Source organism: Melozone crissalis, unplaced genomic scaffold, assembly GCF_028551555.1.
Source record: "Melozone crissalis strain CALT ecotype California unplaced genomic scaffold, PUWL_Pcris_2 ptg000007l_1, whole genome shotgun sequence".
Classification (NCBI taxonomy): Eukaryota; Metazoa; Chordata; class Aves; order Passeriformes; family Passerellidae; genus Melozone; species Melozone crissalis.
The window spans coordinates 12,136,926-12,152,752 of NW_026535785.1; the positions used below are offsets into that span (position 1 = coordinate 12,136,926).

At 40.4% G+C, this 15,827-nt stretch overlaps 1 protein-coding gene across 1 annotated transcript; it reads left to right on the forward strand.

The window, feature by feature from the left end:
* The first annotated feature begins 6,026 nt into the window (after positions 1–6,026).
* SNX20 (sorting nexin 20) lies at positions 6,027–12,872 on the forward strand. Its single transcript, XM_054269542.1, has 4 exons — positions 6,027–6,103; positions 7,543–7,720; positions 9,340–9,491; positions 11,995–12,872. Exons 2-4 carry the CDS (start codon positions 7,555–7,557, stop codon positions 12,661–12,663), a joined length of 987 nt encoding a protein of 328 aa, XP_054125517.1. The 5' UTR covers positions 6,027–6,103; positions 7,543–7,554; the 3' UTR covers positions 12,664–12,872.
* The last annotated feature ends 2,955 nt before the right edge of the window (positions 12,873–15,827 follow it).

The window sequence follows — 15,827 nt, forward strand, 5'->3', positions numbered from 1 at the left end:
GGTGCCTTGGGCTCCGGTGTTCGCGGCCGCTCCGCCCCGAACGAGCCCGCCCTGCGAAGGGACACGCCCGCGTCCTGAGCCGGAGTCGCTGGTCGTTGTCCCCGGTGTGCGCAGCACGTGGGGAGGGACAGACGGTCCTCGGAGGCGGCACAGACATCGCGGTGCGGTCCGGAGCCTCCCAGCCCCGGCGGGGTTAGCGGCAGTCCGTCCGTGTGCGCTGAGGGGAGCCAGGAGCGGTTCAGCCGTGCCGGGGCACGAGGGGCCGCTCCCCCTGCACAGCCCGGACTGTGCCGTGAGCCCGGCGTGGTTCCGAGCGTTCATCCCGCTGCAGCCGCGGCCGCTCCGGCCCCACAGCCGGCTCACGGATGTCAGGCTTTGGCCTGGCTTCAACAGCCGCTTCTGAAATATTTTTACTCCCAAGAAATTGAACTAATGCTGCTGCATATTTCATGTAATAAAAGCCAAATGTGGTTCGTCTTTACCCGACCTACTTTAGATTGTGCCTGTCATCTGAATGCTGCGCTATTCTATCCACTTAGCAACTTCCACTGCTCCACTTATTCTATCCGCCGCTGTTTATAGATAGTGAGCTCTGCTTAAATTATGAATGAGAGAATGAGCTCTGCTATAGAAGGGAGTTTCTCAACAGGACAGTTAGGTTTAAAAACTCCATTTATGCATTCAGCATTTCAGAAAAGCATTTATTTTAGAGAAGATATGTTTTTATTCATGTAGGATTCTAAACGAGTGCTTTAAATTTAATTTTAAAATATTTCCAAAGTTTTGCACTTTTAGAAGTGACCTTCCTACAAAGAAGCATCTTCTAAGGATATAGCATTTGATCATGCACCTCAGGAGGTTACAGTAATATTGGCATATAAATAAACACTTTCCTTGTTTCTTAGCATCTGTAGCATTCCCTTAACATATGGTTTTATGTAATTTAGTAACGTGCAGTTCAGCATTAGCTAAAAGCTGTTCCAGTTCCCCTGTTCCCTGCAGCTCTCAGAATCCAGAGACAGTCAGTAAGCAGACCCAATGCACCCCAGATCAGGCTGGAGTGCCCATTTCTAAGTTCTGAAGCACTCTGAGTCACTACCAAGGATTTTGCCAGGAAGATGGGAGGGCAGAACAGGGGGTTTATTTGTTTGGGTATGTGCAGGATGGAGAGGACACAGACAGCAGCAGGAGATTTTTGGGAACTCCCAAGGGAGCGATGAGATTCCATCTGCTGTGGAATGAATGCTCACACTAATCATTCCCCCTAGTTCCTTAAAAGAAAAATTGCATTTCGAAGTTTCATTTAATTTTTAAACAATAAATAACATTGAAAATATATTATACTAAACAATATGCTAAGATTTATGCCTTCCTGATTTTGCAGAGGAGCACAGAGTAACCCCAAGTCATGCTCTGCTGATCCTCAAGGTGGCTATCTACACACAGCTGCTGCAGCCTCTGCTCCTGGAGCTGCCTTTGTGCTACTGCAAACTGCATTAACACGTCTGCTAGAAGTCCTCTTATCCCAAATTTCACTATGTTTACACACTGGGTATAAATAAATCATATGTGGAACATGGCTGTAAGTATCAGCCAAAGTACACCATAATTATATGTGAGAAGAAAAGGGGACAGATACATTGATATATAAATATCAGACTTCTTGATAGGAATGACTACATGTAGTGGTCCTCATAACTCAGAGCCAAAATTTTAAAATATTTTAAAATATTTTAAAATATTTTAAAATATTTTCATATTTAATAATTAACATTATTTTAATATTTTAAAATATTCTGTATTCCATGTTAATTATGCACTTAATTCAGTAGGAAAAATGACCGACATGGCCCATTGACAAAGGCTGTCACTCTGCAGACAGAGCAGTGCTTGTGACATTTAACCCAAGTTAAAATCCTATTGACCCACTGGGCTTGCACACAGCTCTGTGTCACTGCCAGACCTCAGATGAAAGGCAGGCCCAGACTGCTGTTTACTCCAAAGCTCCTTCATACTCGTTTAGAAGTATGAAGGAGCTGCAAAGTGATAACAGGACTTTGGCAATGTACAATGGGCCTGCTACATCTCTTTTATGTTGAAAACCCTGTCAGTAACACCAACACGAGACATTTGCCATTAAACAGCAAATGATTTCTTTAAACCACACTCTTGTTAAGAGAGACATGTTTTGTAATAATGAAGTATGGTAAACAAATTTCACTTCCAAATGACACAACACTGTGCAGTTACATATTATAGCATAGCATGGAACAGAATTTTGTGCTGTGCCCGGATAGGAGTATGGTATTCATTTATCACAGCATTGCCCCAAAAGTGCAGAATATTCATCAAAACAGATGATTTTTTTTCTGCTAATTCAAACATGGAAATGGTTGGTATTTATCCAGCTGCATTAAAAAAAACAGAGAGGAAAGGTTCTTGTAGAAGCATCAAAGACAACATGACTGCATTTTCTAAATATTAGTTATATGATAAAAAGTGACTTAGATAAATATGTCAGGTATTTCTGCCTCCTCTTGTTTGTTTAGGGCTTTTTGTCATTATCTACTGTTCTAATGAATGATTTAGTAAAATAAATCATGTTTAGCTAAATATTTAGGGCTTGAGATGGAAAAGAGCACAGACTGCAAAGCTGCCTAAAGCTGCCCTTCTTAGGACAGAAGCTGTAGAGTACTTTGTAAAGGGATATTACAGCAACATTCTTAACAAGAATAAGACCTTGCTCTGCTTGTGATAAAATGCCAATAAAATCTGCCAGAAAACTGCAGTTCATATATGACATTGATTTAGCTCTTAAGTTTTCCAGCTGATACCAGCTTTGTAGTCTATGGTTAAGTATTGTATCTGTCAGGGTTTGTGTAATCTGTCTGATTGGGAAAATGGGAACTGCCCAGATCAGGGTATAAATCAAGGCAGAGTGTTTGACACTGGGGCAGCAATCCCTTTTGGTTCTTTAACTATCAAAAGCACACAGCCTTTCAATAGTGGCAGGCATCCTTTACATGGCATCACAATGCTGGCTCATCTCTTGGCTGCTCACCAAGGTTTGCCCATAAACTTTCCAGTTATTCTTCTTTAAATGAGTAATTTCATCTTAAATGGGTATGGAGGACATAACTCACATGACAGCCACCTTTTATGCAATGCACTGTTATGATTTTAACCTTGCCTCTCCCCTGCATTATTGCAGAGCACACATTTCCCATATCCCCTGGTAGGTGCATTGTAACACTGTGGTCTGTATGCCTGACAAGGTCAGTGCTCGCACAGAACACAAACTCTGAGTGAGCCACTGCATCAGGATCCCTTTTCCATCCCTGACAATGACAGAAAATGCTTTTCCATTAAAATTTACCACAGTTTTATGAGTATTAAGGTAAATTGATGGTGTATGTGCACTTGCCTGTCTCTCAGAATGCTTTGGTGCCATTGTGAAAATTTTCTTTTCAACTGCTTAACCTTTACATAATATTTGACTGTTGGAAGCATAGCTGAGAATATAAAAAGAAATATTAGTTACGCATTCTGCTAGCAAACAACACTGTGTACTGCAATGTGTTTTGCATGTGCTGATCAAGTAGACACTTAGGAAAGTAAAATGCTGCCAGACTAACAGCACTGGGTCCCAGTGAAGGACTGTTTGGACCAAACCTGAGCTCTGGGAGCAGGATGAGGAGCAGCAGCAGCCTGCCAAACCTGCTGTGGATGTCACAGCTCCTGGGCATGAGGAACACCCTCAGGAACCAGCTGTGACCACAACAGCTGCCTCTACTCAGGCAGGCAGAAGTCTTGTGGAACACCCTTGATTTGTAAATATAATAACACATTTCATTTCTTTTAATCATCCAGGCTAATTTTACTAGAACTTATTTATTCTGAAATAATTGAAAGTAGAGGTCACACTTAATATACTGAAAAATGTACTTTTTTCTTTTCACTCTACCAAGAGCAGGACAATAGCATTAAACATCGCAAAATAATACACTGCTTTTTGGCAACACATAAATTAACTGTTTCCAAATTCAAAGTTTACATACATCTGTAAACTGTCAGCATGAGTGAAATATGCTGAAATCCGCCCCGGTTTTTGCTCACAATTGTAACCAAAGCCATAAATCTAGCTTTAAAGGAATGAGAGTAGTGCCAGGAACCCAAGCCTTGTCTGCACTTAAAAGAGTTGGCTGGTACAGCTACACCTTAGAGCTGAATTGGCAAGCACAGATTTCTTTTCGGGTGTAACTTAAATCACTTTTCTCATGGAATAGGCTAAAGTGGCTGAAGGACTCTGCCAATACAACAGCATCCACTCCAGGGCTTTTGCCAGTGGGGCTGTAGCTGCATGCAAGGGATTTTTCATCATTCTGACAGCTATTTTGGCAAAACTCCTACATTTAGACCAAGTCCAAGTTAAAGTTGGCATTGTTTTACGTTGCAAATAAAGCAGAAGAGAAGTATTACCAGTTTATGGCCCTGATTTTACATTATTTTAAATTATTTGTTCTAAAGGAATGTGTGGGGCAGGATCCATGTGGTCCTTTGGAGGCTTGCCTCCCACATTTGTGCTGCATTAAAATTGCTTGGTTTTTCAGTGACTGAACTTTGGCAAAGGGGAAACTTACCTTACTAAAAAAAGATAATGTCCATTACTTACCCCAAGAATAGCCATCCTGGTGGTTTAAAGGAAATTTCCAGACTGAAGTGAACTCCAAAAGGAAGCACCTGGGCCAAAGGATATGTGGATTAATACATTATTCTTCATCTTGTCCTCAGTTCAACAATGAATTTAAACACATATAGGATTAATTTTAGGCACACTCATAAGCCCATCTCAAGTTTAGTAATCATGTCAGATATGATAATGCTCCTATTTGAAATTTAATTGAGCAGATATTTGAAATTAATCATGTGTTCTGCACTATGCAGAAGCGGCATTTCTGTCAGAAGTGCAAGTTTACCCAGAGCAAGGCTGTTTGTTGTGATGCCACGTGCATTTTTTCCCTGAGCTGGATGTTAAGCCTGTATTTTAAAGACATCCCAAGGGGCATTCTTTTTCCGCATAAGTACATTTTACGCGCTTAGCTCTTTTCCCCCCTAATCTCCCTTTTGCTAAGAGTGGTTTTTTGGCTTCTCAGCCCATGCAGGGTAGTTTGTATGGACTGTGCTGATGGCACGGTTTGCTGTGAGGCCTCTCCGGTACCGGGGGCCGCTGGGCCGGGCTGGGCCGGGCCGGGCCGGGGCGGCCCCGGGCGCGGAGGCCCCGGAGGGCTCATGCGCAATGGGGCAGCGGCACTTGGGGAAGTGTGATTTAACCGAGCCCTCTTCCTTCCTTTCTGTAACACCCAGAATGTGCCCGCTAGCAGCAGGCGCGGACATCTCTTTGTGCGTTTCGGAGAGGCCGGGCGGGCTGTGCGGGGCCCCGCTCGGAGCTCAGGTGTGAAACAAGTGGAAAACTCCGCGATTCCCAGGTGGGTGCTCCGGGTTTGTGATGCTGAAAACCCAGGGCAGGAGCTGGAGCAGCGCTCACCCCGACACGGAACAGGTTGAGTGTCTGCTCTAGATAACATCGTGTAATTTATTGCAGGAGGGTTGTGCTGGCTTGGATTTTTTTTTTTTTTAACATGGAAAAATAAGTAGTAGATTAGATAAAACAGCTTGCCATGAGTTTTAGCTGTCAAAATGAAACTGTTTGCATGAAGTGCAGTTAGTTCAAGGTACATATATTCAAGGTAGAAAACTTGTGTGTCATAACATCCACTTCTGCATTCTTCTGTTTACAAGTGTGTATCCTGGTAAACACTGTTTTAAAACAGTATAAATAAATAAATAAATATGTGTATATATGTGTATATGTATATATACTCATATATATATTTATGAATATAAAAAGATGCACATACAAAGGGTTTTTTTTCAACGTAAACACAGTTTTTCTTATAAAGTTATCCCAACTCATATCCAAGAAAAATGTTGTCATTTAAATCTCTTTGGCCTTTTTCAGATTGCTCATTGAATCTACTATATGTATGCTCTCATGATATATGCTCTTTTGTGATTTTCAAAAGACTGAGCAGTTAAGCAGTAAGTAAGTGGCTATTCTTCATGTTCAAAAAGCAGATCATAAGGAGGACTGAAGAACAGTAAGAACTTTTACTCCAACAATAAGAGCTTCCATGATGCTTTCATTAAGGAGGATGACAACATCTGTACACTTCCTTGTGCAAGCCAGCCAAAGGAGAGGTTTCTGTTAGAGGAAAGTGGTTTGCACTTCCATTATTTCCAGTGAGGAAAGTAATTTCTTTTCTTTTTATAGCCTTGCAACTTGCCAGAAATCGATAAGTCTGCTGAAGTAGTTTCCTCACCTCTGTATCCAGCATTGCAAAACTGTGTGGTAGACGAGTAGAGGCAAAATGATATGTAGCAACAACCCTCCTAAAACCTCCCATTGCTTCATAACTACTGCTTGGGCATTACATTCTTGTAAAATTCTGTTGTTCTGTTATTTGGTTTTCACTTGTTGGCTGAACTGGGAGCAACACTTTGCTCATGCTGAGGGAACACAGCATCTTGACAAAGTTGTTAGGACGTTCTTAGAGCTTTTTCAACTTCTCGTGTAACACAGTGGTGGAACAGGCAAGTTTTGTTTGTTTGTTTAAAAAAACCCCAACAACTCAAAGAACATTCTTAAATGTGGAGATATTTAAGCAGCAGAATGGCCAATGTGGTCTATGGAGCAGGAGTATATTGTATTAAGCATTTTGTCAGTACATGGTAAAATAATGGTCCTAGTAGAACAGATCTAAAATAGCACAGTATACCTAGGGTAAAAGAACAAGTAAAAGGAGAATACTTCTGTATAATAATTAAAAAATTCAGATCTCCTGCCACCAAGCCATTGTCAAAGTTAGTTGTTTTGTTTTCACAGTACAGAGACAAGTCTCTGGAGAGAACCTAAAGCTGTGAAATATGATAAAAACTTTATACTATTTTAGATACCACCCTATTTTGTCCTACACGTGATTAAGAACAGACAATAAGTTTTTGAGTCCTGAGAAGAGTAAATTTTAACAGTGTAAGAGAACCAGGCTGCTGGTTATACTAATTATCTCAAAGATTTTTAGTTCATCTGAGCTCACACTTGCAAGCTTGAGGGCAAAATAAAAGGAGGAAGAAATCTGCCCACACTGAAGTTCATGATAAAAATCTCATAGGTAAGAACAGAGTTCCCAGTCTAATCTTATTCAACATAACTTCTTATGGTTTTCTTATTTGATTTTAATCTGACAGAAAAACATCCAAACACTTTCACTGGTAACAGTAATAGGGATGGTTCTGTGCTGTGTAGATATTTCTATTTATTACTTTAGTTTTTATGAAGTTGCACTGATACAAATTCACAGAGAACAAAGAATGAAAAATGAATTAATAGAATGAAAACAAAAGAATGAATAATACAAGAAAATTGCCAAAGTGGATCCCCTAAAGGCATGGTACTAAAATCTCATGGGGTTTGTTATCTTTCAGTGCTAGCAAGCAATGGAGCAAGATTCACACTGCACAGCAGAAAGGGAACTGTTGGAAGCTGTAAGCAGAATTACCACATCTTCTACCACAAATCCATCTGATGAAGAAGAAAACGAACCCAAAGCTGAAATTTCATGTCAAGTGAGAAAAGAAAATCCAGAAAAAGATGACATGCAAGGTTGATGCTACCCTTTAATTTTATTTTTCATCTAGCTGTTTCTGATGTTAATCTTTTGTTTTAAAAACTTTGCTTCTTTATTGCAGCAGTGGTTCAAGGTTGTACTGCCATACTCCACTGAAAAAAGCCTTGAGTACACTTGTAGTAGCAGTAGTAAAACCAATGCTCATCCTGGTGTATGTCTATACACACCAAGATGTTTCCTTTCAAATGCTTCCTTCCTAAAATATATCACAGATTTAATTTACACACCAGGAGTGAAAGCAGTGATCACCAGATGGCTGATCTTGGGAGTGCCCTTTCTGTGCATCACCAGTCTGAGCTCCTTGGCACTTTCAGCAGGGACCAAACTCAGTCCAATCTCAAGCAGGCAGCTCTCACATGCCTTTAAAGAGGCTGCACTGAGCATTCACCATGCCTAACATCACTCTCATCTGTTATTAAATAAAATGTTATCTATAACCTTAAATATATATAATCTCATCAAGATTTTAAATCTGGAAGGATGTCATAAAAACCACCTCTCCTAGGAAATAGATGCTTTGAGCCAAACCCCCAAGGCCTTGATAATTGAAACTGTATGGTCAAATGATTAGGAACATGTAAAAGGGAGGCCACTGAACGAGTACTGTGGTGCCTTTACAAGTCTATTTCTGCATATGCCATTTCCTTTATCCACTTATCTAGCCTATATGGCACCTGATGAAATCTATTGTCAGTAGATTTCAAAGACAGAGAAATCGCCTTTTTGAAATTCTACATCAAATTCTCGTGTAAGCAAACTTTCCAACCAGTTGTCCCATATTTTTTATATGTGTACACACACATATATATATATGTGTGTGTGTCTGTGTGTGTAAATGACTGTGGGAAGAGAGAAAGGGGAAAGGAGGGAGCAATATATATATATATATATATGTAGATAGATATATAGATATATAAAAATAAAATGATATCTTTTGTATATGTGCATATATGTATATATACACATACATAACATATATATATATATAGCATATATATAACTGAGCTGTGCCATCGGTTCAGCTACAGGAAAAAAAAAAAAGAGAGAATTTGGGAAATTCTCCTTCAGCTGAGCAGGTAATCCAACTTTGAGGTTAGGATATTCATGTTTCCTCAACTTTCTTCTATTACTGCACAAACCTCGTATTTGAGTAGGGTCAGTTTTTGAGTATATGTCTGAATTTGCAGCTGCATTGTATTATCTCATCCATTTAGCAACAAAGAAGCCTGGAAAAACATTTGACTCAAAAGACTCAGTCAGTGTTTCTTAGGGCTACTTCTGGGATGATGAAGAAAACCTCCTGCTCAGATTGTGCCCTAGGTTGCAACCTTGACATATAAAATTTCGTGGCAGTCTGTTCTCTACAATTTTGTATTCTGTAGGTGATATCTTTTCTTTCAAAATTTCAGACCCCTAATAGCTCTCCTCAAAGCATCTGTTCTGTCTATTAGCAGTGAAATTTTATTTTATCAGTCTTTAGGTCTTGTTGTTACAGCAACAGAAAATCTGGGGTGTCCTTTCACAACAAATACATAAGAATTTTCTTTCCAAATGCAAGGAATAAAATCTGAAATACTAAATATATTGTTTTTAGATTCCAGTGCAACCCTAAGTCCCAACTCTTCGATGACCACTAAGGAGCTTCAGGAGTACTGGAGGAATGAAAAACGCCAGTGCAAACAAATCAAACTCCTTTTTGAAATCCCATCAACCAGAATTGTAGAGCACCACTTATCTAAATACGTGGTAAGCCAAGAAATGAATATGTAAGAAGATCATTAATTTTCATTCTCTCTGCAGGGGTCTGCACAGCACACAGCAGGCCTCACTACATGAAAGCCTCAGCAAGGGCCAGGTTTTGCAAGCCAGGATCACACTGAGCAGAACCTGTTCTCACTGATTGTATGGGCCTGCCTGGTGGAATCTGCATCTAAAAAAACCCTCTGACAGTCAGTTCACAAAATCTGCTGCAGTGGAAAAGTGTTATCAAATAAATTAGTATCTTGAGTATCCTTAAAACACAGCATTTTGTCAACATTAAGGAAATTCACACAAATGTAAAAATATCTGTATATTTACACTTCCACTGAGCTAGCCAGCTGTAGCAGCTGCAGTGCATTTGTATAACTTCCACATCAGAGGTTTCTCTTAGCACAAGTGCAGAATTCTTTGATGTTGACAAAGTCTAAGACATCCTCCCTCTAGATGACTTGGGATTGTTCCCCTTCCCTACTTGGAGCTCCCTTAGGTGGCATATTTCTGTCATATTTTTAAGATGAAACATGAGTATTAGGAGTGAGAACAACCAAGCAGTTTGGATTTTTGTATCTTTTTACCAGTAGTGACACTTGGCTTTTATTTCTGATTCTGCTCCTGGCCTTCAGAAGGACTGATCTAGACTGAATGCCTTTTAGTACTCCTGTGAAATTCAGATAGGGATGATTTCCTTGTTTGCTACAGTCTGTGAGATCTGTAGATGAAAAATGCCAAGAATCAGCATTGCTGATACTGGGTGATCCAGTTTGGTAGAATTTGAAGCAAATAAATGTTTTGGAGACTGTCCTTACATCTTTTTGCATGCTGGACACACCTACTTAGTTCCTGCTTTTCTTGCATACACCCCTGAATATTCAGCTTCTAAATAGCTAGAAATTGGTTTTGTGTAACTGCATGAGAGCAAGAGTATCATTCAGCAAATGTGCAAATAAACTTAGTCATAAGTCACAAGCCTAGGCAAAAAGATTTACTTTACGACAAAACTGAGCCAATTTGAATGACAGTCTAATTAAGTGCTACTTCTTACCTTCTTCATGCACACTCCACAAATAAAAAAGCAAGTACTTGTAAATTATTCACTTAGCTGCCCTTGATAAAATGATAGCTTAAAAAAATTCCTCTTATGATTGTTTTAGAATGCATCAGGCATATATACACTTTTCAGCAGGGAGCAGGACAAAGTATACGAAAATGTCACAGTGCTTACAAATGAAAAGAGATCAGAGAAGTCAGCTCAAATTTAGAAACCTTTCAAGAACTGCCTGTAAAGATCATTTATGAAGATTAAAAGAGAGAATTTCTCTTTAAGGAAAAACAAGGAAGAGAATCAGACAGGCATAATGCGAGTAGTGGTTTGCAGCCTTCCACAGCAGCAGAGAAAACAGCTGGCATGAGCAAAACCCCTCCAGCTCCTCTGTAAATTAATGGGCACAGGGTGAGGTTGGATGTGAACATGGTCATCATCCAAGACGCCAGCAGTCTGTGTCCTTAGCTGGTGACACAGTTAAACTGGTCCCCATGGAGCTACCATGGTTTACACACGTTAGGGATTGGCCCTTCCTCAGAATCACTGTGAGAAGAGATTATTTGGACAACACAGCGCAGAATTTTGCAGCTATTTGCCCAATACCACATTTATTATGGTCTTTTTGGGGCTAGTGAAGAGCTGAGGAAGATGTGCTCTTGAGTACTGTTAAGTGGGGCAGCACAGCTGTTAGCTGCTAGTGAAGGGCTTTGGATAGCAGATTGCTGTAGAAATGTTGCTTTTTTGGTATTATTTAAATGTGAATTAAGTTTGAATACAGGACAATGATTTAGAGGAGAGAAAAGTATTTGGAGTTGCTCCATCTTATTTTTGCACACATCAGATATATTGCCAAACACTCCCTCTTCTTTCACAGCATTACTAGCACCCCAAATCCCAAGGAATGTCTTATACAAAGAGCATTTCTGAATATTATGACCGATGTGAAATAGATTACATTCAATATTAAGTCTGGGAAATCCATTCAGTTCACTGAAGATGATTGATTGCAGCAGCCATGGCTGTTATAAACAAAGTACAGCTACAGAAACGCTTTGGGAGTGTTTTCATGTGTTTCAGCCTGCTGCTATTTGCTTTCCCAGCACCTTGCAGGATGGGATCTGGTAGTGCTCTCTTTATGTACAAGTTACTTACGTGCTAAGCCTAAGCCTGGTGACAGGAGTACAGAACAGCAGGAGGAGGGGATTTTTAGTTTGATGGCTGCAGATCTTTCAGCTCTACACTGAGCATGCACCATAATCCCAGGCAGTAACTGATTTAGCAGCACTGCCATGGGAGTACACGAGATTACACACAGAAAATTGGTGCAGGAGTGTTTCAGCTGGAGGACTGAACAAACACAAAGTCTGCTTTGCAGACAAAATCTGACTGCACTGGGGCTAGAATGGTCCCTTCTCATGCTTATTTTTTCTCTTTGATTGTGTTTAGATGTATAAAATCATCATTTTGCAAACAGGGAGCTTTGACAGCAACAAGTCCATAATTGAACGGCGTTATTCAGATTTTGAGAAACTGCACAGAAATCTGCTGGAAGAATTTAGCGAAGAACTGGAAGATGTAACCTTTCCCAAAAAAACTCTAACAGGAAACTTCACAGAAGAAATAATCAATGAACGAAAATTAGCCTTCAAGGACTACCTGAGACTCCTCTATTCTATGAAATACATCAGAAGATCAAAAAAATTTATTGACTTTTTAACAAGGCCAGAGCTTCAGGAAGCATACGGTTGCCTGCGGGGTGGCCAGTACACCAAAGCTTTGGAAATCCTTTTAGAAGTCATTGGGCTGCAGGAAAGGCTGACAAGAGGGAACCCTGTTGCAATTGTCCCCACCCTCTGTGCCATCGTGGTGTGCCACAAGGACCTGGAAAACCCAGCAAGCGCCTTTGAGTATGGAGAGAAAGCTCTGTCACGACTCTGTGTGCACACCAGCCACAGGTATTACATGCCACTGTTAGAAACAATGATCGCTCTGGCATATGAACTTGGCAAGGATTTTCTGTCTTTGCAAGAAAAACTGGAAGAATGGAAGACAAAGAAAGATCCCGTACGGGTTTTTACCCTGAAAGAACTTGCAGTTCGGGAGTACGTACGGTGAACACAAGAAAAAATTAATGAAAGAGCAAACTCTTGGAAGATTGAGAACTGGAAATTACCTGATTGGGTTGCTTAACATTGTATTAACAGGAAAAACAATTAAGTATCCTCTATGCTCAAAGGGACATTAACATCTATGTTGGAATATGTTACATCTATTGTACAGATATGAGGAGTTCCCGAGGAGCACTTTAAGGTTTCTTGAAGGAAATGTGCTAGAAAAGAATCATTTATGATTTGGTTATTTTGAACATAGCTTATTTTGTGTGAAAAGTCAGAATAAGAAAATACAATTAATAAAGCACTTGAAAATCTACAGAATGAGGCATTACTTGTTCATGTGGAAACTACTTCCTTTCAAGAAAGGAAAGTCATCCTGTCATCCTCAAACATTGAAAGTAGTTTTTTACTCCTCCAGCTGAGGCCTGGTCAAATGAGACTTTGCCATTTCTGAGGATGATGGGGTTGGTGCTGTTCCCACTGAATTCAGCTGCTGTGGGCAGGAGTGGGATGATTTACAATCAACTTGGGTGGGAGCAAAAAATAGAAGTGAAGATCATTCCATCACAGATGAGGAAGTACACTTTATCTCCCTTTTGGAACTAACACAATTTTTTTTACTTTTTGCATTGAAGGCACATTCTTTTTTGCTTGCCTGCCTTGGTAATTTCCCTCCACTTTAAGATCTCTCCCATACACTTATTTTAACAATCTGGTAAATTAATTCTCATAAATATTGTAATTATCTTGCCATTATCTAGCATGGGTCATTATTCTCTGCTGAACATAGTCCACTGAGTACTTTCAGCCCTGGACTTCTGTTACAGATACTACCTGCACCACAATGACATTGTGTGTAAATTAGGAATAACTGTATTAATTTATCTCCTCAAGACATGAAAGATTCAGCTAATTGGAAGTGCACTGAAGCTGAAAACTTTGTTGTGTATTGTTACAAGAAGAATGTCTTGAAAAAAATACAGAATAATTGGACTGTCTAGGGTGGAAAGTTAATATTTTAAGTAGCTATTAACAGCTAGGCATTAAACACAAAATACATGGATTACTTGTTATTTGACAATTATTATTTTTGGTAGTTATACAGAAGTAATAGAATTAAGAGTAATTAATTAAGAGACTTAAGGGCTAATCTTCTCACAACATAGCATATTGCAGGACAGTTAAAATGGATCAAAGGTAACACCTTCTTAGAGGATGTGTGAATCAGTAACAAAGCAGTGAGGAAAAAAAGCATGTCTGGGGTCTGCATCACACCCAGGCAGTTTTGAGTTCAGGCAGAAAGGAAGCATGGCCTTCACACTGCTGTAAATCCCCAACAGATTGTGATGAAAAACCAAAAGAATTGGAAAAAATATTTCCTCTCTTTTGCCCCCTCCCATCTTTGTGTGCAGCATCCCAGGCACAGTTTTCTTGGATTCTCCTCAGTTTTTGTGGGATGGTCCATGAATATCTACCAGCCTCCTTAAAGGCATGTGAGAGCTGCCTGCTTCAGATTGGCCTCAGTTTGGTGTCCTTGCTGATAATTGCCAAGGAGCTCAGACTGGTGATGCACAGAAAGTGCACTCCCAAGTGATCACTGCTTTCATTCCTGGTGTATAAATTAAATCTGTGATATATTTTAGGCAGGAGGCATTTGAAAGGAAACATCTGAGTGTGTATATACACACCAGGATAGCATTGGTGGGTTAGGGTTAGGATTGGATTATGGTTAGAGTGAGGGTCAGGGTTAGAGACAGGATTAGGGTTAGGCCATTATTGTTAGGGTGAGACCTTTCAGGTTAGTGTTGGGGTTAGGCCATTAGGGTTATGGTTAGGGTTAGGGTCAGGGCCATTAGGGTTAAGGTTAGCGTCACAGTTGGGATCAGGTTCAGGGCTAGGCCATTAGGATTAGGCAGTTAGGGTTAGGATTAGACAATTAGGACTAGTCTGTTAGGGTTAGGTTTTTGTGGCTTTTGGAACCCTAACCCTAGGCAGAGCAGTAAAATTAACCTTGGCAAGGGCTGGTTCAAAGGAGGAAGCTGTGGAGGAAGCCACGTTGTGGCACTTCCACGTTCCCCTTGGGATGCCTTTTGCAGCTGCAGTGTGCCTGGAGCTCTGGGCTTTCTGGTTTTCGGAACCCTCACCCTAGGCAGAACCCTAACCTTAGGCGGAGCTTTAAAAGCAGTCCTGGGTGCTGTTTCCAAAGAGAAAGCTGTTGAAGTGCCCATGTCACGGCAGTTTTGTGTTCCCCTTGGCATGCATTTTGTAGCTGCACCGTTCCTGGACTTTACCTGGGTTTTATCTGCCACATACTTTGTCTTTAGTCAGAAGAAGGAACTTTATCTCTGTGCCCTTATTTCCTCCCACAGTACTTCCCCATAAAGTTTCCTGATTCAGGTTCCCCGTACTCATGGGGGGTGGCTGGAGCTGGTCTCCAGCTGAAGGTCTTGAGACCCAAGCTCTGCTCTTGGCAGTGCCCCAAGCCCCCTGAGTGACTTTGATCAACTAATCAAATCTCAGATTTCTTTTGAATACCAATATTACTTTGTCTTCTTCTATAAAACTATATTTTACTTATATTTAAGCAGTACATTCCAACGTATCATTTCCCCCATTTTACAGCTAGGGGAATTGTGGTACAAGTAAGAGAAGTGATTTTTCCCGAAGTCTAATGCAGTGGTCTGGAGACCACACTGACTGCCTGAAGAAATACTGAAGCACAGCTGGCATCCCAGCTTTGCAAAAAGAGATGTGCCACAGGTGTGTGTTCTTAAATACCTCTTACATGAACACCACAACACAGCTTCACCTGTGCCTGCTGCCACACCCCTGAGAAAACTGCCTGAGGTGTCGATGCAAGAGAAAACATTTCTGACTAATTAATATATTTGAAGAACTAATGAGGGGTTGAATAGCACAAATATTTTAACCACCACTTTATAAAAATAAAAAAGCAGAAGTCTTGCCTAAGAGATTCTTAGAATATATAAAAAGCCTACAGACTTCAGTATCATTTTCCGCAAGAAGGAGCAGAAAAATATTTTCAAATACATTTTTTTTTCAGTTTTAAGTATTTCTTGAAACTTTGGAATTTCTTTGCAGTGCTCTTGTAGCCTAAACAAGAAGAATCCCACAACCACTACAGAGTACTGTATACATCAGCAA